Genomic DNA, 25,255 nt, shown 5'->3' on the forward strand with positions numbered 1-25,255 from the left:
TGGTAATACCTGTGAGATTGGAAAGGAAAACCAAATGACACAAATTTAAAGTTTGGAGTCAAAAAATGTTACTAAAACCAACACAGGACTCCCCCAGAAGCCTTGTAAAAACATCCAGGAGACAGGGACATCTAAATCCTTCTTGGTAGAGAGTAGAGAAAATAAAAAGTAGAAATAGTTTCTATCTGAAACTATCAAAGAAAATGCATTAGCAAACAGATATTTTTCACAAATCATTTCCCAGGCATACCATTTTTACACTTGGGTATGAGCATTTCTTGGAAATTGGGACTTATTTTCAAGTTTTTACTATGTGTAGCAAAAAGATGAACCATTTTAACCATTGAGCTATTATTTTTAATAACACATTTATATAGCACTTTCCAGTTTATAAATCATTTCCCTCAAAATTCAATGACATAGATAGTACAAATGTTATTCCCATTTTGCTAATAGGAAAACTAAGGCTTAGAGAAACAAATGACTTGACCCGGATCATTGTTAATAGTTGCCCAAACTGTGATTTGAACTCAGGTGGCTCCTGACTTCAACTCCAGGCTTCATTGCACCATATTATGCTTCCTTATGGTCAAAACAGTCAAGCCAGGAAATCCACTGTATACTTATGGTTGAGGCTGCTAACTGAGAAGAAACTCAATACTGGAGGAGTAGTGCTGCATGGTGATTAGCACAGAACATTGGACTTGGCATCAGCAAAATCTGAATTTGTATCTTGCCTCGGATACATTAGTTGTATGATTCAAAGTCACTTAACTCCTTTCTGTTTTTGTTTCCTTTTTTCTTTTTTTTTATTAAAGCTTTTAAATTTTCAAAACATATACAAGAATAATTCTTCAACATTGACCCTTGCAAAACCTTGTGTTCCAATTTTCCCCCTTTCCCTCATCCCCTCCCCTAGATGGCAAGTAATGCAATATATGTTAAACATGGTAAAAAAATATGTTAAATTCAATATATGAATACATATTTATACAATTATCTTGCTGTACAAGAAAAACCAGATAAAAAAGGAAAGAAATGAGAAAAAATAAAATGCAAGTAAACAACAACAGAGAGAGTGAGAATGCTACATTGTGATCCACACTCAGTTCCCACAGGCCTCTCTCTGGATGCAGATGTCTCTCTTCATCACAAGATCATTGGAACTGGTCTGAATCATCTCATTGTTGAAGAGGGCCACGTCCATCAGAATTAATCATCATATAGTCTTCTTATTGCCATGTACAATGATCTCCTGATTCTGCTCATTTCACTCAGCATCAATTCATGTAAGTCTCTTCAGGCCTCTCCTCTTTTCTGAAATGAAGAAAACAATAGCTCTTACCCTATAGGGTTTTTAATGGGGATAAAAGAAGATTTATCAAGTGTATTGCAAACTTTGAATTGATATATTTGTTTAGTCATTTTGCAGTCATGTCCAACTTTTTATGACCCCTTTTGGGGGTTTCTTGACAAAGATACTGGAGTGATTTGCCATTCCCTTTTTCAGTTCATTTTACAGATAAGGAAACAGAGGCAAGTTAAATACCTTGACCAAAGTGTCTGATGCTGAATTGAACTCAGGATTTTTTTGACCCCAGGACTGGTACTGTATCCACTGTACTACCTAGCTGCCCACAAAGTACAATATGAATGTTAGCTATTATTATCATTATTATGAGAAGTACAATAGAGTTCCTTAGGAGAAACCATATATGGTAAATGCCCTTTCCCATCCCCATCCCCACAGGAAGCTGAGTTTATAAGGAGATAGGCTGTTTGGATAGCCTGAGGATAAAAGTTAGGAGAGAAAGGAGGAAGCTCCTACTGACACCACCAGATTAGACTGCCTTAGCCCTGAATCTCATCTCAGATGCGGAGACCCCCTAAACTCATTTCACTTGAACTGAGGAAAAGGAAAGATTCTCTGTACTACACATGGGGCGGTCAAAAAAAAGACAAATATTTTAAACTTAACCACCCAGCCTCCTGTTCTTGATATTTCCCTAACATATGCTAACATATGCTTTCCTTGAGAACTTCAAAAACATGCTTTTAGCAGCAATGAAAATAGGGCCATACATCCAATTCAACTCTAAACCTCATAGTTTACTTCTAATACCATTACCTCATGTACAGAAGAAAATGTAAATCTAAAATATGCTGGTGATTATAACCTTTCTTCCTGACAGACATTGTAATATAAATGCACATAAATTGAATTTCATCTTTAAAGAAATTTGAATACCTTTGGAGCATTTTAGCCAATCATCTCCAGGCCTTATGGCACCACTTCAATGGACTGTGGAAAAGTGATCTCCCTCTGGCATGACTTCTGCAATAGAAGGATATAGCAAGGCAGGGACATGCCAAGAAAAATAGAACGCACTTTATTGATATTCAAAATTTATTTTATTAAACTTGCACAAAAGATGGAGAAACTGGAAGCTAGTCCTATTAAAAAAGGCACTTCAGATATTAACTCCCTAAGTCCTGTTCATGTCATCTGTCTGCCAAAAGGGGGGTGGGGAGGGAAGAGGAGAAGAAAAGAAAAGATAATAATTGCAGATTTACAGTTTTGTTTCATTTTGAGTCTGCTCTCTAGGGCTGCCAGGGGAGGCCTTGTGTTAACTATTAAATCAGAAATGGTAATAATGGCAAGTGGTTAGTGGGAGGCCACGGTACATCAGATAAGAATTCTTTAGTACAGCTGCCCCTTGGGGGAAAGTGGAAGAATATTTGAACAATCTTGTGCAAATCAGCTTCCACTCCAATGGGTAGATGGCAGCCGTCATTCTGGATTGCATTTCTTATGGAGACTTATGACCAGAATGGCTCCCTTGGGCTGTCTGGACGCCATTACTAAACTTAGAGGTGGGTTTAGAAATGATAAGTTTAACACACTTCAGACATCTAAGTAGGTACATTGGCCACTATTTTCCTTACCAAGAAAGAAGTCTGGTTCCAAAATGCAATACTGCATTTCATTGTTTGATGAACAAATCCATGGATGGGATAGTCTTTCTTTGAACTGCATCATGGTACAGTGACAAAAGAACTGTATTTGAGATGAGAAGATTTGAATTTGAGCCCCAACTTTGTCACTTACTACCTCTCTGTGATTCTGGCCATATTTCTGAATCTCTCTAAACCTTAATAAAATATATGTTGAAATAAGTGACCTCTAAATTGCTTCCCATTCTAAATCTATGATCCTATGATTTAAGATGGATACCTTATCTATTGCTCAGAATCTTTGTTTCTGCTGTGAGTTCTACCCTTATTCTCAGAACATAGATTCGAGAGACATGAGGTGCTTTAACCAGAGTGGCTACCAAGAAGGTTCATAGGTTTGGAAATTTACCCTGAAGCGGGTTAAGGAGAGGGGGAAGATTCACTGTCCTGTTACTCAGCCACTAGGGTTTGGAGAGGTCTAAAGAGCCTGGCAACTTCTGTATCCTATCAGCAAATATGATCTATGTCTATTGCAGCCCAGCCGTCCCAGGAAAGCCATTACACTTAATGGTCTGTATGTGTTTCCATTTCCACTATCAACCCCCTGTTTTCAAAGGTTTATAACTCTGCAATAAACATTTCCTCATGCCTGACACTCCGTGTGCTCATCATTGATTGACCCAGGAATAAGCAAGGGAAAGAAAGACATCTGGTTGGCCAGGAGAAGTGTCAGGATACCCATTCTTTGCTGCAAATCATGTTGATCTAGTCAATCTCCAGGGAAGTGCTGCTGGTCCCTAGCTTGCAGTTGTTGTTGTTATTGTGGTTGTTGTTTTTGAAACAACAGTGATAAGAATTGGGGACACCATAACCTGCCTCCTAAATTGGTAAAATCTCAAACTCCCCATGATACCTAGGTATAATGGACAAAGCAGTGGACTTGGAGTCAGAGGTCCTGAGTTGCAATTCTGATTCTGCTACTTTATTACCTGGGTGATCTTGGACAAAGGGATATGGGGAGTAAAGGTAAAAAGCTTCTGTATTAACACCTACTATGTGCCAGGCCTTATGCTAAGAGTTTTACAAATATGATTTCATTTGATCCTTACAACAACCTGGCAAGGTAAATGCAGTTATTATTATCCCTATTTTACAGTTGAGGAAACTGAGGCAAACAGAGTAAGGATGGCATAGTGAATAGTGGCTTAACATTGGAGCCAGAAAGATCAAATTGTGTTGACTTCAGGGCAAGTTAATTCAACCTTATGCTACTGGCCCCAAACAACTAAGACTATAGCAAAGGTAGTTTCCACACTAGGAATTTCCCACATTCATAGACATATAGTTCAGTACTCTACTACCATGACCACCAAAAAAGGGAAAAATTTAGTAGAATGCCAGAATATTGATACATCTTCCAGCTTTGGTGCTCCCATTATTATTAGCATACCTCCTATTCATCCATTCATTCAAAAAGCTTTCACTAAGAGCCAACTGAGTGCCAGAAACTGAGGATGTGAGAAAGCTTCATTCTAACCTTCTTTTCAGGGAACCTGAAAGTGCCCTTTCTTGGCTGTTTGGGAGGAGAATTTCAATGCATCTTCGCTTTGACCACTCCCTGCTGCTGCTGCTGCTGTTGCTGCCTTTTCTTCTGTTTCATCTGTATTGCCAGTTGTACTTGATGTTTTCATGGATTTATATAATTTATTTTTGTTTGAAAAAAAAAGCACAAAATATAAACCATCTGATGCTAAAGTTTAGTCTTATTACTGTGAGAGCCGCAAAAGTCAGATGTTGTCAGCCCATTTTATAGTGCTTGTTTCAATCATATAATTACTTGTTAGAGTGAAACGTACTGATTTATGGAGGATCAATTTTTTTTACTCTTCTCAGTGCTGCAGTATTCCATGCCAGAATGTTGTCAGAGAAGCTCATTTTAATAGAATCTAGAAAACAAATTTGAAGAACACATTTACAGATGTGGAATAGAAGGGGCATTTTTCTTTCTTGTATCTTTTTCTTTCTTCCTGTATCTTTTATTAAATAAGAGAAACACAGAAGTGAGGAAAAGTTTAGCTTTATGGATAAATCCAAAGTATTTGGCAGCTCAACAGAATTTTAAAGAAATGAATGAATAAATGAACAAACCATCCTTCCTATCAGGAAGTATTCAGGTAAGTAAAATAAATCAGAACTACATATTCCCTTATTCACAGAGCAAATGGAAGAATAATCCATGATGACCTGGAAGTGAAGACAAGAGCTAGGAATAGGGTATTGGGATGAGAGAGGGAGTCTTAAGGTCAGAGTATTTGGAGAGAGATAGAAATTTCCTGATTAGAGTCTTTATTGCTCCCTGCTTCCTACTTTACATTTCAGTAGTAGTTTTAGATTTACAAGGAATTGTTCTCATAAAAAACCTATGAAGTAGGTAATGCAAAGATGATTATCTCCATCTTACAGATCAGGAAACTAAAACTCAGAAATAGATGATTCACTCAGGGCCACATGCCATTATGGAGCTAGGACCCAAATCTACATCTTCTGGCTCTCAGACCAGGTTTTTTTCTGTTATATCTAACCCTGCCTTTCCAGTAGAAGTTCCATGAAGTGGGAACAGTGTTCTACCTCTTTTTTATTCCTAATACCTAGCAATTATAGGATCATTTGTTCATTTTCATTTTTCAACAAACCCTTATTAAATAGCTACTATGTGCTAGGAATTGTATTAAGTTTTGAGATCCAAAGACAAAAACAAAAACAGTTCTTGCATTTGAAGAAGCTTCTGTTCTACTTAAGGAAAGTAATGTGTCCCTAAGTAAGTAAATAAATAATATATGCAAAGTTATGTTAGGAGAAAGACCTAACCATGTTTGGTATCAGTAAAAGCCTTGTAAAAGGAGTAGCTTAATTTTGAAGGAAGTTTGGGGATCTGAGAGGTAGAGGTGAAGAGAATGAGAGACAATCTGTGCAAAAATATAGAGATGTGAGATATGCCACTTCAGACAAGAAGGATCACTTATAACCAAAGATAGGAGCATTAGCCAGAGTTAATCTGAGGTGAACTATTAAAATAAAGCAGACCTGTAGGTTCAGGAGATTGGCCGTGAATTCTGTCCCTGTCCCTCTCTGGGATAGTTTCCTATCACTATCCCATTTTAATTCCAGCTTCAGACTTCTCCCCTTTTAGGGAGGAAGATCTTATTTATCCATTCCTTTCAGTGGACTGAGCAAATGAAATTCAGTGAAACTGAGCCACTCTTCCTATTCACAGCACAAAGAAGTCTTCAAAAGCTGTCAGGGAGGTCTTCAAGCCCAAGCTTCATGACTTGTCAAGAATGTTGTCAAGGGGAACCATGTTTTGATTAGGATTTGATGAGATGGCCTCCACAATTCCTTCTAACTCATATTCCATGATATAGGATTCGATTATGAAAGTCATTAAAAGCAAAACCAAAGATGGCTTTGGTACTAAATTTATCCCATACTCTGAGTTCACTGCCTCATATAACCTCATACACAGTAATCTATTAATAAATACTTTGTTGTTATTGTTGGTGATAATGATAATGATTTATGACCAGTTGTTCCAAAATGTCTAAGAGGCACTATTATCTTAGCCACAGATGCTCTGGATAGCTTTTTTGTTTGTTTTTTCAGTCCTGCCCTACTTTCATGGGTCATGGATGATAACACAGCAGTTCCTTCCCTCCTCCTCTCTCTCTCCAAGCCTATGTGCTATAGTTTCTGACAGATAATGGCTGAGAGATCTTGGGCAAATAACTCACCTTATAGTATCCCAAGAAACTTTCTAAGACCACAAAGTAGCCAAGGACATGCACCTTATAGGGAATGAAACCACAGGTTGTAGCTTCAAAACATTTTTTTAAAACCTATAAATCAGGCACCCATCTCACTCCAATTTGGCAAACTATGAAGAATCACAACAGGGTTGATTTTACTGTGACTCCAACAGGAATTTGATCTCCACTTAATCTAATAAAGAAGAATAAACTAAAACCCTCCGTGCATCCTTGGGCCACATGGGAGAACAAATGGAAAGAAAGTTCCTTTTTATTTCCTATAAATGAGACACATGGTGGATGTTATGAACAGTTTTTAAAGAAACAGTTTATAACAAAGAAAGGGACAGCCAACTCTTCTACCACCAGTTAACGGTTGTATGCTCAAAATAAACAATTTGATAAAGGAAATAAGTATGGGGGGGTAGATGGGGAGAATCAAAAGAGTGAAGAGCCTGGAAGTTATTTTCTGCACATAGTGGTTCTAGATCTGGAATCCTCGCCGTGCAGAGAAACTGATGGTGTTTAGGCAATGGGGGCAGGGACAAGAAGGGGGAGGGGGAGGGCCACAGCTGGCGGAGGAGGATAAAAGGGGAGGGAGCATCATGGAGGGAGGAGAGAAGTGGGGAAGGACTCGGGGAGGGACCAGCTGCAACTTCTTGTCGGTATTTTGCTCTAGAAAACCTAAGGCTAGGCTGGTTCGGCCAGGCTGGCACGCATTTTTTGGCTCCGGTGCTGAGAGTAGAATCAAAAAGGAAATATCGTTTCCTTAACTACTAGGTATTAATATCCTGTTTAATTTAATTTCAGCTTTCTGCGACGGTGAGCCCTTTTCCCTCTAACATACAGTGTCAGCTTGGCGGGGAGTTTCTGACAGTATCAAAAGAGGATTTAGCTCTGAAGCCTTGCCATGAAAGTGTCTCTATCTCCCCACAATGTAGGCTTTCAGAGGAGAGCATTGTGTCCTGCGAAGACGATAATTGAGTGAATGAGAGCAGGCACCTGGGCAGGCCGGGGAGTCCTGATAACGACATAAAGACGGGAGCGCAGTGTGCGGCTTAAAGGGCCCGCTTGCCAGAGGCAGAGAGAGGCGGGCGGGCGCTGAGAGCTGCGGAAGCGGAGAGCTCAGCCAGGCAGCCCGGCCGAAAGGCCCGAGTCAGGAGCAGGGGGTTCAGGCCCACCGCGCAGTGGCTCGGGAACCGGCGGTCCTAGCTGCCTGGGGGAGGAATCATTGGGCAGAGAATAGCGGTCAAGAGAACTCCCTAGAAAGACGGAACAGTTTAGGGGATGTTGGAAGGGCTATGTGAGAGTAAGGTGGGGGACCGGAAGCTTAAAGCAGGTGAAAATGAGATACAGACAAAGATGGCTAATTTCGGTTGGCTAATTCTCTTTCTTCTATAGAAACAAAACCTATATGCGTCAACCCGTCTCAGGGGATAAAGAAGCTTTACACACTAAAGACCAGGATATGAAAAAGGACTAAGACCCAGCCTTCAGGGCCATCTCCGATACTGTCCCATCTAGAACAGGGAAGGTGGGAGGTGTTGAAATAGATAAATTTGAGAGAATATTAACATCTCTGAATTTTTCCTTCAGTTGCCTTAGGTCCCTGTCACCACCCCCTCCTCCTCCCCGCCTCGGGATTTAGAGAAAGATTTAGCGTATTGGGTAGACTCTTCACAAGAGGAGTGGGGGGAAGGGTAGGAATGAATTGCCATCTACACCCAATGAAGGGTTAAAAATTTGAATTGACTAGTTCACAATTCGGCAAAAGTGTTAAAGGGTTGCTTTAAGTTAAAGTGGGTCAGAAGTATAGGTTCGGGGACTTGAGGTGACATAGTTTGGGGGAAAAAAAAAGATCTGAGATATTGTAGGGTCGACATCCCTCCCCTCCTCCCCACATGTTAGCTCAGAGCTTCAGAAATGATCTCCAATGTTCTTGAACTCTCAGGGCTGATTAAGGAGCCTTGGAATCACTTCTTTATACCTCAGTGTTCTCATCTGTAAAATGGGGAAAGGGAAGTTAGATTAGAACCCTGAAAGTCCCTAACAGCTCTAAATTTGTGATGCCCTTCTTACAATGGAAGTAGTATGTTCTGGTGTCCCTCTGAACCTACTGGCTCCGTAGCGTTTTTCACTGATAGAAGAGGGCCACATATGTCCACAGCTCACTCCTTCCAAGGAAGTATGGGCCTGCTTATGGACTTATATCTCTGGTGGAGGAAAAGAGCACTGGACTCAATTTAAAAAGTCTAAGATGTTCAAAAATCAGGAGATCTTAGTTCTAATTTAGTCTCTTGCTAGCTGTGTTATTTGGGGCAACTCACTTTGCCTGTCTCAGATTCCTTATTCATAAAACTAGGATAAACCTACCCTACCTAATTCACAGCACTGTCATGAGGATCAAATTAAATAATGTGTGTGAAAGTGGTTTGGAAAGTATAAAACACTTTGTAAATTTAAGGGATTATTACTCTGGGCATACTTGTTTCTGTTCCCATGACTAGACTGCCCTCAGCCTTGCAGATGTTAAAAATATTAAGTGAAATACTTCACAAAGCTGAAGGGTTATGACAGAAACGGTGTCCAAGTGGAATTTTTTTTTGTTTGAAATAGTCCCTTGGGGTACAATGTGAAGTGGAAACCTATAGTCTTCAGCATATAACCTGGCAGCCAGTTCAATAGGACATTTTCTAAGAAGAGAAATGACAGTTACCTTCACACTACAGATGTTTCCAAGCCCTCAAAATTATCATCTTCTGAAACAAGTATCAACTCTAAATTATGGCCTCCATTGAAGTTATTTTCATGCTCTTCTGCTTAATCTAGGGAGAAATTCTGAAAAACCTTAAGCTTAATAACACACACCCTAGAACTTTAATCTGTTTTACATATGTATATGGCAAGAGCTGGTGAAAATGGGGCAGTGGCACTATGCCTCTTTAATACTGCGTTGAAATCACATCTGTACAACCCACAGAGACTTCTGTGCAAGGAGTGACAAGAAGACATTAGATAATTCTACAGGATTTTAAAAAGCAAAGCTTGAATAGTCCCTCTTGGAGTATTTCAGAAACAGAGTATATTTATGTTCTCTGGAAACCTTTAGAAGAAGCAGCTGGATGTTGGTTACAAGAAAAACGTCTAATATACTTAGTCTCTTTATAAGGCTGAGTTCATATTTAGGGAAATGATTTATCAGAATTTATTTTCCCCAAATCTACTCTATTCTTCCTCTTTAAAGAACTTTCCTTAAAGTTTCCCTTCTTTTTATATGGCAGATTTTAAAAAGTGCTAGATCGTAATGAGCAGCTGCTATTTTAGCATGAGTGTCCAGGGCACGAGGCTTAGATTATTGATATGCTTTGATTTGGTCCAAATGCCACTAGGAAAGTGTGTAACATGATTGCCTTAAATAACTTTAACTGGACCCAAACTAGGTCCATAAACATCCCTGAAGACATTTCTGGTATTAGATCACAATCTGGCAAATACAGAAAAAGTCTGGAAAATCCTGGGAGAATTTTAAATTTTTTTAAAATTTTCATTTCAATCTATCAGATCAAGCAGCTGATGCAAGTTTTTGGACTGAATTTACCATTTCTGCAACTTATATTTTTAATAAAAATCAGCTGGAGGAATTCTGGTTTGCAACTAGCAAAGACAAACGATCTTCAGGATATTTTTGAAAATATGTCCATGCCAGTATAATATCATGACTTTTTGCCATTGTTCTAGATTTTAAAAAACACAAAAAACAAACAAAACAGAAAAAAAACCCACACTTTTTAAAAACTAGCCAAAATGTCCATTTAATTAGGGAGCCCAGAAGGTATGATGGCCAGGAAATAAGGATCTGTTTAAAAGTTTGAATCTCCCAAATTCTCTAAAAAATTGTAGTAGGAAGGGAAAAAAATTAGATATAAAAACAATCTCTGCCTTATTATTTAATCTGGCTAACACAACCACAATTCAAAAACTGACCTGCCAATCACAAATACTGCCCCAAGCTGGTGAAACTTTGAATTGCCTGAAGCAAAATGTCTAAGAGCCCTTGAACCCTTCTTTCTTTTCAACTTTTATTTTAAGAGAAGTGGATTCTGTACTCCATTGCCAGATGTTTGAAATCAACTTGGTGGGGGTGGGGGGGTGAGGATAAAGGATAGGTAGGAATATGTTTCACCAGCAAACTTCACACAAGCAGATTCAGTTAATTCTGGGTTCTTCTCTCAACTTATATAACTAAGCTTTTTACTTGCCCATATTTCCATTCAAGAAGACAGGTAATGGGATCAAATCTCATACATTAAGAATATACTTAGTGGTAACAGCAAGTGGGCCACTTAACTTGGCAGCAAACCAATTATTAATCAGATTAATGGCCACTTATAAATTTGCTGAAGCTTCAGGACAACTGATTGGTTTATGGTACTTGCATTAGAGAAAGAAGGTCTTCAGCTGGAAAATAAGTTCTGAATCTCTGCTACATTTTAAAAGAAAAAGCCACAAGCAGCACCTCAATTTTTATGCAACTTCTAGTCATATAACAAAGCTCTAAAAACTAGTTTGACAGACAGAAGGGACCTGAGAGATTGAAGTGCATTAGAATGGAAATTGAAGGATCAGGATTTGAATCCTGACTCTGCTGCTTCCCTTGTGACCTTAGGCAAATACCTTCCCTTTTCTGGGCCTCAGTTTACTTATCTGAAAATGAAGGGTTTGAACTAGATGGCTTACTTTCAGTTCTAAAACTATGACTATGATCTGGTATCTTCCCTTTATCAAAGCTCCAACAAACATTTCCGTCCTGCAGCCCAAAATCGGGGTGTCAAAAAATTTGGGATTTTGCCTTAGCTTTATTACTCCATATTTTCATGACTTTGATCAGTGGACTTTACATTCATTTTCTCATCAGGGAAAAAAAAGGGTAACAATGCACACTCACCCTTCCTCCCAAGATTTTTATAAAAATCAAGTTCAAAATTCTTACAGTTGCCCCTCAAAATTATCATGGTCAAGACTTTATTTAAGGCTATCAGGTGCTAAAAAAAATTGCACTTTATGAATCTGTGAAATATTGTTGTCTATTAATATGCTAGCAATTAGAATTAAGCTGGAATCAATTCCACCTGAAAATGAAATGGAAAATCCATCTAATTTATAAACTCCTTGAGAAAAAGAGGGTGTTGTACTTATATTTGTAACTGCTGTTCCACAAACCTTTGCACAAACATAGAGTACCATATTTTTCACACAGTACTTAATAAGAGTTTTTATTGACTTGCAAAATTCAAATTTGAATTCTGGATTTTTATGTATGTCTAAGAAAACAATCAGTTTCATGACTATTGTTAGCATTTAAATTTCATTCATTATTTCAATTTTGTAAATTTTTTTTTAGAAATTACCACAAAAATATATCTTCCATTTACTTTAATGTGAAAATTTTTACTTCTGTAGCTCTGCCTTTACTGGGCTCTAGAGAGATATAACTAAAATTTAAAGAACAAAACAAATTGGTGGTATTTGTTTTATTTAAACAAAATATTCATTTGAAACTGACAATGTGGAAAGAAAAAGAAACAAAAATCAAGGACAGATGCTCACTTGAATCACTTGGTTGTTAATCAGTTGCTTGCTGTCTTGTCTTAAGTTGCTACCTAAAGAGATTTGCTAAAATGAATCTTTATTCTGAGGTTAGCTTCCCACTCAAGTTACAGAGTTGCAAGTTGGAAAATCAGCCTGCTGTGAATCTGGGTGTAGTTTAGTGTTTGGGAGGGATAGAAGTGGAACAATCAGGGCAATAACTTCTACACCCAAATAGTATTTTAACTGTCTTTCTTCCCTGGTAGAGAGCTCAAAGACTTAATAATGGAATTGAGTTTTGTAGGCTTGGGATTGTTTGGTTATCATTAGAAAGGACATTGCCTCTCTCCTAATTAGGTCGAAGAGTTCAATGGCTACTCCAGGCTAAATTGGCCATCAAGTTATGTTTTCTTTTAACAGAGAGTAAATCTAGTGTACTGTTTGCTGATTTGTTTACTACTGTCTAGAAATCTAATCCCCAAGAAAGTCAGAGGTCTAAATATGTCAAATCATCTTAAAGCTGCACACTAGTTATAGGGGTGACATTATGGGTGTTCATGAGAAATTCATTTCAAGGGCTACAAATGAGTCCTTTAGTAATACCCAGGAGTCATAATGTCTGTGACATAATGAACCCTCCTAAATTACAACCTACACTAATTAGATCAGTTATTGCTGCATTCCAGTCCCTGAAACAATTTGCTTAAAGTGGTAGTTACCTTTAATGAAAAGATACATAGCTGAAAATGTCAGTAACCTTTTAAATTCCCCATGACTTATCATATAGAGTGTCTAGTGTAAAGTGCTTGTGGTGTAGCTACAACGTTCTCACCATTTTATCTTAAATTAGGCGGGTATTTTATGATCTGAAGGAAACATACAGAATTCCCCTGGGTGGTAAGAGGCTTAGGTAAATAGTTTATTCCATCTAAGAGTTTATTCTGCCCTACCCCCTCCAATTTCCTCCCTGGTCTGCCTGTCCATCATTAGCACTTATGTGTTTGAATCTCTTCCAGAATCTAGACATTAAAGATATATAAATAATGACTTAGAAGAATAGAAATTTCAATCTAGAAAGTGGCTTAATGATCTCTAGTCCAACATTTTTATTTTTTACAGATGGGAAAACTGAGTCTCAGAAGTCAAATGTCTTGCCCAAAGACACATAGCTATCAAATGGTAGAATTATGACATGTCTAAAACAAAGCTGACTCTCAGGTTTGTGTACTTTTTGCTACATCTATAAATATACTTATTATTCATGCTAAAATTTTAGGGTTTTACTCCTTAATGTTGTTTAAAAAAAAGACTCCTTATTTTATTTACTTCCTCTGTTATGGGAATGGAAGATAAATCTGTCAATCAGTTGGGTATATGGGCAAATGGGCCATAATTTCAGCTTGGATTCTCTTAGCTATATTTTGCTACTAGTGCCCTAAACCAAGGCTTTTAAACTTTTCATATCTGTGACCCCAAGAAATTTTTATGTGACCTGGGTATATAAAATTGTATACAAATCAAATGTTTATTGATAATAAATCAAAATTTCATGACTGCCACATTCAGTTAGGAGATCCCATATAGGGTTTTGACCCATATTTAAGAACCACTTCTTCCTCTATGCCTTGAAATTGTTGAGCTGCTTTCTGAAGATGCTGATTACAGAATTAATAAATCACTGCACAACATCAGTAAAATAAATGAAAAGGATGCTTATTTGAAAAATAACATCTTGATGCCACATTACTGAACTTTAAAAAATCCTGTGTTTGCACTATTTGTTTCTTGAATTTCTAACTCTTCAGAAAAGAAATATGTAGCTTTGCCCCAAAGACCATTTATGCAGAGTTCTCCCTAAGTTTATTTGAGACTTGGTCATTAACTTCCTGTATTATTAACTTTCACACTTAAAATTAGCTTTAAAAGCTTTATAGATAGAATTTATTTTTTATCAACAATCAAGTGCACTATGTGCTCAGAATCCCAAAAGATACTGTGGCATATTCAGCCACAGTCTTTCCTGCAAGAAACTTACAGTCCAGTAGAAGGAAAAAAGTTTAAATAAATGAAGTAATGCTCCTTTTGAGATCTCTAGAGTCAGACACAGATTCTGACACAGCCAGATGTCTTTCTAGCTACAAATACAATCCCCATTGATTCTTATAGCACTGCTTTCTAAACTACAAATGATGACTCAAAGGATTTTGGAGTATCATTTGGTTTATGGGAGTATTGGGACAATCCTGCAAAATCTAGGATGTATGCTCTCTTTTCTATGACTCATTTTCTGCCTTTGAAAAATGTAGCTTTGATTTTGTGCCTCAGTGGCCTTTATTCCAATGAGGATATTTGTAACCCCAAAACCCATAATCTTGATTATCCTTCTCTTCTTCTATATGGATCCTCTTCCCTCATTGCCAACTTGAATCTTTACCTACAACATAATTTCATAATATTTTCTTCATTTCCTTATTTGTCTTCCTATACTCTTTTAAAGTAGCTGGGGTGGATTGGTATCATTATGTGCATTTAAGCTGAAGTCCACAGATGTAAAGTTGTTTTACCAAAGATGTATAGTCAGGAGTTTCAAAAGTCCAGGCTCCAAGTCTTCTGACCCATTTGCCACTTGGTCCAAACCCCTTCAAGTCTGAGCCATAACAATTTACGTGGCAGTTCAATTTTCTCAGAGACTGCTTGCCAATGAAAGGGTTGGTAAGAACCAAGAGCTTAAAAAATGGATAATGTATTCCCCTTCTCCAGACTTGTAACAGATAATGCATCCGGGCAGTAAGACTATTTATTTTGCTAGAAGATAGCAGGGATGGAATCTTAAACATCAATTTCCATCCATCTTGAGAACTTTAATGTCTGCACCATTCCATCCCTTGCTGGAATGGGGATGTAGAACATGACATTGGGAATGGTGGTAAAGAAATACATACTTATTTCCAGAGCTATAAACATTAGCTACAAGTCAGAGCTGGTTCTGCCCCAAAGTTGATGAAGAATTCTAAGATTTCATACAAGCCCATAAAGAAGTCTGAACTTTTCCTTCAAAGCTAATAGAATTTTAAACACAAAATATTGAAGTGCCATATTGAGCTTTTCCCCACATGTACTTCTGCTTTGTTTTGTGCCCTTTGATAAATTCCTGGTTTTAGTTTTCTCATCTATAAAGTAAGGAAATTGGATTAGATAATCTCTAAAGTCCCTTCCAGATATCTGTTCTGTGATTTATTCCCTGACCCACCTACCTATCTTATTCTATTCATGCATTGTTCTACAAAGACACAAGACACAAAATTGCATCTTCCTAAACTGAAAGAAGGAGAGTAATAATAAATGAGAATGAGGAATCAGAGGTCATATAAAAAGGGGTTTTTTGTTGGTCTGAAAAAGGGTCACTGAGGAGAAAATTGGTTAGTTCTGTCTAATTAGGTAGGCCACCTGAGCATCTTATGGTTCTTGAACCTGTACCAAACCCTGGACAGCTTCACACATCCTGTGAAGTAAGGAAGAGGTTAGGATAACCTGAAGACTCTCAAAAGTGTTTTTCTTTGGGGTTCCTGATGGTTTGCAAGTGTTGGTATTTTTTTTTTACTTTTTGGACCAGAGAGGTGCCTTTTTTTTTGTAACCTACATGTCCAGGACTGACAGGTTAAAACCACTTGCTGCTTTTAAGTGTCAGAAGATGTAAATATTTTAGTTTGCAGTGGTTTCTGATTGAATATCCTTTTGAAGTAATGATAGCTATAATTTAAAGCAACAGTTACCATATTTTCCTGACTGGTTGGTATTCTTTGAAGCACTAAGTATAAATCTGCTTAAAATCTTAAAATAGTTGCAGCTTTGCCTTAATATACTATCGGAAGCCTGGAGATTCTACCTCTAATTGTCATCATATGTAACTAATATCACCAACATAACAAGCTAATGACAAGGTGACTGGAAGAATTGGTTTGATGTGAGCAGAAAGATAGAGGCAGAGATGTACAATTCAGTTTGGGACTATTGCAATAAAACTCCTGATTCTGCCCTCCATGATTAGCACTAGGGGCTCCTTTAGGATAATACTCTTCTCTGATACTATCTCCTTCCATCTTGCCTGCCAAACTCTGTTCTTTTGGGACTATATCTTAACCGATAGAAAGCTAGATCACCATCTGGCAGGAGCAACCATGGGTAGAATGGGCTTCAGGTTAGAAAGATGCACTGAATTATCCCAAAATAATTTCATAAAATCATAGTCTTAAAATCAGAACAGGCTTACAGTTGGCTCTCAGTATCCACTCTAATAAAAGGAAGCAATGATGGGAATAATGCAAGATTGTAAAAGCCTTCGGGATTATATTTTATTGATAATCTTTTTGTACAAATAGCTTCACCTTCCTAATTGTATCCACTAGTTAAAATCTAGTTAAAATGAGTTTACATTACCAAGCACACTCCCAGTGAGATCAGGGAGTTGGCATGGAAGCAAATTAGATGCCATAGGGAAATCATTCTGGGATCCCAAATGTACCATCAATAATACACAAAGTAGATAATTTGTACACAAACATTTGATGTGTTCCTAAAACTCAGGAACATTAATAGTTGATATTTATATAGAGATTTAAAGTTTGCAAAAATACTTTACAAACATTGGAGCTTTACAAAAACCCGCGTTAAGTACTATTTATATTCTCATATTGCAGATGAGGAAACTGAGGCTCAGTCACATAACAAATAAGTTTCAGACGCGAGTTGAATAAATAGGATTTTCCAGATTCAAAGCCTCTTATTTTTGAAAGATGAATTTTATTTTTACTATGATCTTAACAATTACCAATAACCATTTCAATATACAAAGCAGAATAAGAAAGAGGCCAATGCAAAAATCTGTGAGGTTCTATGGGTGTATAGTTTTATATATATATTCAATTTAAGAACTATAATACCCTGCTGAACTTATTTTGTTTTGTCTATTTTTAAAAATTTGATTTTTTTTGAGGAGGTATTTCTATAGGTATAGAGATACGAATACAGACTGGACAGTGATTTCACTCATAGAGGGAATTCTTTTTACCAATGCAATTTGGCACCTTTTCAGCACCTTGTAATTAATCTAAGTGCTTCTACCACTGAGATACTAAATGACTTGTCTAAGATCATACATTCAATATGTATCAGAGGTGAAATTAATGTAAAAGAGATTTTTAAGAGTGAAGGGGAAAGAAAGGGAAACTTTTTCAAAATGATCATTAGCTCTTCACAACACCATAGCTTTTTAAAATATTTTGTGTCTAATTAGTCTAATTAGTCTTTTCTGAGATTATCTCACTTGAATCTAGATGTAACATTTTCTTGCCCATTATCTAATGGAACTGTGAGAGAGCAAACATTGCTAGGAAATGTTTTCTTGAAGAATTAGGGCAAAGTCCCATAAAGGGAGATGCTACCAGATTACCTCTATAAGAAGAAGCAGTTGTGCTTTGATTAGGGAGCCATACTTAAGACTCAGAAACTCATGGGTTCAAATCTTCTGATATTTATTAGATGTGTGATCGAAAGCAATTTGCTCATCCTTTCTGAGATTATTTTTTCCTGTGTAAAATTGGGTTGTGTGTGTCATAATAATACCTCCATTACTTGCCAAATAGGGTGTTTTAATTATCAAATGAAATAATGCATATAAAGGGCTTTGTAAACATTAAACTTATTACTAATATGGTGCATATATATATATCAGTTATTATTATAGGAAAGTGCTTTCCCAGAGTTAGAAGGGAGAAAAAACTACATATAATTTGTGTCAAAACCTATTGCCCTCCACCCTTTCTCCCAGTTTCTTGCTTAAAATCTTATCTCCTAGAATCTTTCCTAAATCTGAAAGGACCTTTGGACCCTCTCTTTCCCACTATGTTGGTACAGTCATCAATAATCTGTAGTCTCATCATTTCACAGTACAACATTTGCTGCTGACCATAAAAGACTGTTTTTATTAAATAAATCACAATCTTTATAGAATATAGCATCAAGACTTAGTATCACAGGCTTTTTGTACCTAGATGAGATCTTGGAGATCATCTAATCCATCTAATCTTAATTTTTTTTCACTCATAACTTCTTTTGCCCCAATAATCTTTTATATGATTCCAGTTACATAAGTATGTAAAATAAGTATACAAATCATATATTTATTGATAATAAATCATAATTTTACAATCCCCACTTTTAATTATGTGACCTTAGGTAGGATCATGACTTACAATTTTAAAAACTTTGATCTAGTCTAAGGAAATTGAGGACTATAAAGGTGCCCAAAATGACATAGCCAGGAAGTGGTAGAGCTAGGGCAAGAACTCAAACTTTTTGATGCTTGGTTGAGTGTTCTTTCCATTCTCCCAGGCTTTATTGCTACTTTCGAAGTTTTAAAATCATCAGATGGTCAAATTGTGGGCCTATTAAGGCTAAGAGACACAGAATGGTTTTCATTCTGATATTCAAATAGAATTGAAATAGCTTTAATTAGAAAGAAAACCCAGGAAAGAACTCTGTACTTTGTTCACAGAAGCCTGCTCCAATTTAATAACCTTTAGACTCAGCGTCCTCATGAAAATGTTAACTCATTAGTGGAAAAGCAAAATTATTTTTCCATCCAAAGAAAATGACCATTGATCCCTACTCTTTCTCTCCTGTCAGCTTCCTATCCAAGAGTTAGAAGTCAAACTAAAAGTTGATAAATTGAAGCAGATTTCCCTTACTAGGGTCTATCTGGTCCTAAACTTCCCAAGAGTTTCTTCAAATTCTCAGGCAGCTAGGATTTTGGTTTAGTGTCACCCATCATTTTACTTCTTACTACTAATAATTCTAAAGAGAATAAGTGGAACATTCTAGTCTCCCCCTTTTTCCATTCAATAGACTGAAGCAAAGAATCCAACTAATCATTAACCATTTCCTTGTGATACCTGAATGTTCCTTTTGAGTACTCTTGAGTTTCAAGTGGTTGCATTGATTCTTGGTTTGGTCCAATCACTTTATACTTTATACCTTTTATGGCATAAGCTAATACAAAGGTTCCTTAAAAAGAACTCTTCCAACTCCAATTTCTAGCTCACACCTGACCTGCCATACCTTGAGGCTTTCTTTGTTCTCTTTGCTTGGACAATGTTTCCATTTTTTAAAAAGATGCCCTTTTCCCAGTGATAACCTTCTTTGGCTTTCTCATTTAGCCATTCAAGGTCTTTTCCTTTGTCAAGTTCCTGACATTTTTTGATCCTTACACACATTCATCCTAAACTTCCTTCAATAAAGGTTTTAAATAGTCTCTAGGATTCTTCTAAGTTATTGAAAAAAAAAAAAAGCTTTCCCTCCCCACACACACCAGCCATTTAGGATTGTAAAGCAATTTTTAAAAGCACATACTGTAAACTATTTTCCATAGAAATGACAAGTTTCCATCATCTTAAACAGTATTTTCTTACTATCATGACAGGATGTGGTAATAGAAGAGTTTAGTTTTTCTTTTTTTCAGTTTGCTTTATCCTTTGGCAAAAGCCTGCATAGTTACTTTCTGGTGGAAAGTTGTTTCCTGGTTTGTCTGACTGAGGAAATTTTTTTTTAAGAGAAGTGATTTTTAAACTGTGTGTAAATCATTATGGATTATAGATTATATAGAAAATATGTTAATTTAGATTAATATTATTTTATTCTTTGCAACATTCTTTCTTCTTTGTGGTATATTGAAGGGTTAGGGAAATTTAGTGATATCATCTCATTTTTGTGCATTTGTCTCTTTTCCTGATCTCTTGTTCAAAAGAGCACAACCCTACTGCTATGCTAATGGTTAGAGGAAGAAAGTGAAGACCATAGTTAAAGTGGAAGCTAAACTTATTCTCTTTACTACTACTACCTCTAGTTTTCTACACTTGTGATCTTGATTCCATCTTGGAGACACAGGGCCACAAAATCAAGTTCAGGTGCTCCTTTCTAAAGAGTTCTTGGAAAGAACTTAATCCTCTCCTGCTATTCTTTAGGCTGGACTTAGCAAACTGTCTTTTTTTTTTTTTTTCCCTTGGGATATTATTCATATATCTTCTTTCCTTCCTTCAAGACAACTTGGCCAACTCTCAGTTATCTGTGCTTATGAAAAGACTGAGATAAGAAGGTTCATTAGGAATCATAAATTATTTTAAACCTTATTTTGGGCCTTTTTATTCCCTTCTTTCTCAAAACTTTAGAGTTTTCTGAAATTACATTTTCATTTCTCTCCTAGGAAGGAAGGATCTCACCAACAGGGGAAAGCCCAAAAGGTTGGCAGCTGGAGAGAGCAGGGGAACCCAAGACCCAGGATAATCTACAAGCTGAATAAGCAATCCTCAAATATTCCTGAATTGACTGTCTCATTAGCCTAGCTAGTAAGTAAATTGATGAATATGGATGCTGAGTTGTATTGACCCTGATTTGTGGTGAGTTGGGAGCTGAGTTCATGGCTTGACTAGTTATTGCAAGATTGCCTGGGGGAGACAGTCCACAGAATTTTTTTTAAAAATTCTTTCAAAGCCTTAAAATCAGCCTAATTAGATTTAATGGTCCTCCAATCCCTTATTTAGGGTGGAATGTGGGGCCTGGGCCCTGCCTTTCCTTTAGCATGGAGGGAAAAAATGAAAACAAACTTTGGTCTTCCTAAGGCCAAGAGACAAAGCAATAATGTTTGGAAGTATAAACAATGAATCTTATTGGCCACTGACAATTGTAGGGCATTTTCCTTATCTCTTTTAAAATGGTACATAATTTGAAGATTGATTCCAATTTTCCATGGCACTTTTATGTTTTTTAAAATGCTTTTCTTACAACAACTCTGTGAGGAAGGTAGTATGAATAGTTTAATTTTAATTTTTACAAATCAGGGAACTGAGTCCCAAAGAAGTTAACTGACCCATCCATGTTCACACCGTTAAATGACAGCCTGTGGTGTAGTAGAAAGAACACTGGACCTAAAGTCCTAGGGCATGTATTCGAATCCAGATCTGGTACCCATAGGTGACCTTGTAATGTATAACTTAGAGTAAGCTACCTCTCCTCTGGTGGCCTTCGCTTCTCCAGATGTACAAGGAAGGCTATTGCTACTAAAGAGGATTGGATTAAATGATGTCTAAAGTCCCTTCAGTTCTAACATTTCATGATCCTAAGGCAGTTTTGATACTTGAATGTAAGTCCTCTGGATCCAAAGCCAAATTTTTCTCCATTACTTGGTACTTCTCTTATGCATGGCATCATAATCTGATCTGTATCACGGTATATTCACTTTTCCAAGCCTTTCCTACCATTCTGGCTATGATCCTCTTACATTCTTGTGAGTTACTGAGCAGGATTGCACTTCCCTATTCCATAGATGGAGCAACATGCTTAGCTCGGTGGAGTAACAAGCCTGACATATAGTAGGGCTTCAGAACACATGTCTTACTAAAGGTCACATAATGAATTAGAGGTAAATTTAGAACGACATTCCAGCGTAGAAAGGAAGCTACCTTGTACAAAGTTAGTTATATATTTTAAATATATATATATATGTACATATATATGTATATCCATAAATCATCTGAAACAAAACTGCCTTTTTTCCCCCTAAATGTGTGACAATAATAAATATCATGTCCTAAGTACCTTTCCTACTCTAAAATCCTATGATTCTATCTTTTTGTTTGGTTCTCACTCAAGTGAAAGCAAAACAAAGCCAACTCTAAGCCAAACTGTGATGCTTTGAAATTTGTCTAATGTAACCAGTTTCCTTTCATTCTCTCCCACTGGCCCCACACACTCACACTCCTTCTCCCCCAGCCCCTCAACAAATACCCTCTAAGATAACCAAGATTCTTGGCTTCTTTTCCCCCAACCCCATGGGCAAAACCGGAAAAAGATCTGATAAATAATCATTTGCACTTGTTGATTGATGGACTGGGTCCATTGCAAGGGAGTGTTAGTTACATCAACCCTGCATTTGCATCTTAATCCTTTTATCTCCAGTTGTGGAATGAAAAGGGTCCCCCCCCCCCCTTTGTTAAAGGTATTTGGGAGCTCAGAAGAAAGGAGTGTTCCTGAAATCAGGCTAGGCTTGCTCAAGTGGTCCAGAAGATAATTTAGACTTAATTATGGGAATTGAGGGAGAGGTTGGTGGTATAAGGACTGGTCCAGGGTCTTCTGATATTCAAGAGAGGATGGATGTCTGAAGAAGCTGAATTCTATGTTTCTTTGGGAACTGCTAGAGGTAGAACCTCCATTTCTTTCTCATTGTTTTTTTTCAGGATCAGGAGCTCTCTCTTCCTTGGCAAGGTTCTGTGACTTGTGGGCAGGTGTTCTTTCTCCTGAAACTCTCCTCACCCCTTTATTGTCCTAAATGCATCAGTTTTTTTTTTCATATCCCCTAATTTTGACTAAACTTTTCTTCTTCTTTTAAGACTTTCAGATAACATATTTTATGTTTTCTGGCACCAAAAAGCAGGTACCCAGAAAGAAATTGGTTTTGTACAAATTCCATTCCTTCCATTGTGAAATTATCCCAATATAATTTTATTTAGTATTCAATTACTTTGCATACTTTAACCTCACATGTCAAATGGCTTGTAAAGACATCATTATATCCTTACTTACCTTTACTTTCTATTTCTGTTAATGAAGGTGCTGATGAAGAAGTTTCTCATTGGAAGGCTTTGTCTTCATTGATAAGGCCATTGTTGTATAGGCTATTTCTTTTTGTCCACATTGTCTTCCTTGATGATTTTGTAATAAAGCAGACTATTGGGATACCTGCTTAGTTCATTGCTAGGAGAAATGGGATTTATGTAAACCAATTAACAAAGGATTCTTAAACTATTCTGGGAATAACACAAAATTCTAGAATGAAATTTATCTTAGCCTTTGCCCAAAGTGTTTAATGTGATGATCCTAAGATGTTTCAGATATAAGTAAAATATCTACTGATCATGTAGATATCAAAACCAATGGATAATTTCAGGAGCTGAAAAATGTCTTTGTTTGTAAGAAGATAGAGATGAAAACTTCAAGTTGGACCTACCATTGAGCCAAATAGCTCTCCTATCCCATCAACCTTAAATTTGTAGAAGTGGACATTAGCACGGAAAGGGATAGGGCAGGAGGAAGGGTATTCTTTCCATTTAGAGCATTTCCAAGAGAATTATATTTATTTACTGGTAACTATTATAGAATGCTTATGGATTTATTTGAATCTCCAGTAGATGCCCCCTCCTAGTTTTCCTATCACTGTCCTGGACTGGGCCTGGCTGTCACCCTGATCTCTCTCATCTTGCCTCTCATCTTGCTGACATTCTCACTTCTGAAGTACTCCTCCCCACCTCCCTTCCCACCCTTAACATATGGAAGGAGTATTTTCTGATGTCTTTTTTGATCTTTTCTCTCTGTACCTTGCTTGGTGATCTTCCTCTCACATGCCTGTCATTTGCAAGACAATTTTCTTCTCATTAATTTCATCAGTAGCTCAATATAGGAGTAAAGGAAAAAAGTCTTTATTCCCTTGCCCCTTTCTCTCAGCTAATAATTTTATGTGGGTATTCATATTCTTGATTTTGCAACAGCAAGTGCTAATTAGGGAAGGTTAATCAATTCAAGAAGGCTGTAGTGCTTAGGTGTACCTACAAAATCCTTGCCTCTTGCTGAGCAACCTTTTCCTTTAAATCTGTTTATCCGATGGCTAAAAGCTGTAGAACTCTTAATGATGTGCTGAGGTTAATCTGAAACAAAGATTTTGTTCTCTACTTCATCAGTCATTTAAAAAGCATTTATTAAGCACCTACTATAAAGAAACACAAAAGAACAATTCCTGCTCTTCAGGAATTCACAGTCCAATGGGGAAGATAGCATAAAACAATTTTGTACAAACATCATATGTACAGAATAAATTAAAGGTAATCAACAGAGTGATGGCACTAAGGAGAACTGGAAAGGCTTATCACAAAGGGTGGGTTTTTAGCTGAGATTTGAAGCCAGGAGGAAGAGACAAGGAGTGACTGAAGTTCAGGCACAGGAGACAGTGAAAAAATACCTGGAGGTGGGAGATAAGGAATGATGTGGAAGAACAGCAAGAAAGCTATTGTCACTAGATTGCAAAGGATGTGGGAGGAAAGTGTAAGAAGGCTGAAAAGGTAGGAGGGAGCCATGTATGAAGCTGTGTGTTGAGGGCTTTGAATGCCAAGAAGAGGACTTTATGTTTGATTCTGGAAATGATAGGGAGCCACTAGAGTTCTTTGAGGAGATGGAGGTGATATTGTCATTGTGCATTAAAAAGACTTAGAGTGGTAAGACTAACCATGAGACAGGGAGACTAATTATCAGATTATTGTAATAGGTCAGGCATCAAGCCATAAGGGCAAAAATATCAGGGGAAAAAAAGTATATATACAAGATATGTCAAAGGTAAAATTATCAGGATTTGTCAAAAGATTGGATGGCAATAATTAAGCACCTACTATATTCTAGGCACCATGCTAAGTGCTAGGAACACAAAGACAAAAACTAGTCCCTGTACTCAAGGAGTTTATAATCTAATGGAAAAGATAGCAAATTAATAACCAGGTACAAACTAGACAGATAGATATAAAGAAATAGAGACAGATGAGCATATAGGTATATCTATCTATATCTATATATCACAAATTGGAGACGATAAGAGATAAGGCAGTAACAGTAGAGTGAAGAGTTGAGGATAGTACTGAAGTTTCAATCCTGGGTGACTGGGAAGATGGTGGAACCCTGGAGAATAATAGGGAAGTTTGGAGGAGGGAAAGAAAGACTTTGGGGAGAAGATAATGAGTTCAATTTTAGACATGTGAAATTAAAGATGCTTATGGAATATCTAATTCAAGATGTCCAATAGGCAATTAGAAATATGATAC

General features: G+C 37.1%; 1 protein-coding gene across 1 annotated transcript in view; it reads right to left on the minus strand.

Annotated features, from left to right (window-relative positions):
- Positions 1–1,188: 1,188 nt before the first annotated feature.
- Positions 1,189–25,255, minus strand: part of IRX3 (iroquois homeobox 3) — a 42,365-nt gene continuing 18,298 nt past the window's right edge. Inside the window, exon 4 of the mRNA XM_074293429.1 lies at positions 1,189–1,317. Within this exon, the coding sequence (XP_074149530.1) occupies positions 1,281–1,317 (37 nt within the window). The 3' untranslated portion in view covers positions 1,189–1,280. The remainder of the gene's footprint in view (positions 1,318–25,255) is intronic.

Source organism: Sminthopsis crassicaudata, chromosome 2, assembly GCF_048593235.1.
Source record: "Sminthopsis crassicaudata isolate SCR6 chromosome 2, ASM4859323v1, whole genome shotgun sequence".
NCBI lineage: Eukaryota > Metazoa > Chordata > Mammalia > Dasyuromorphia > Dasyuridae > Sminthopsis > Sminthopsis crassicaudata.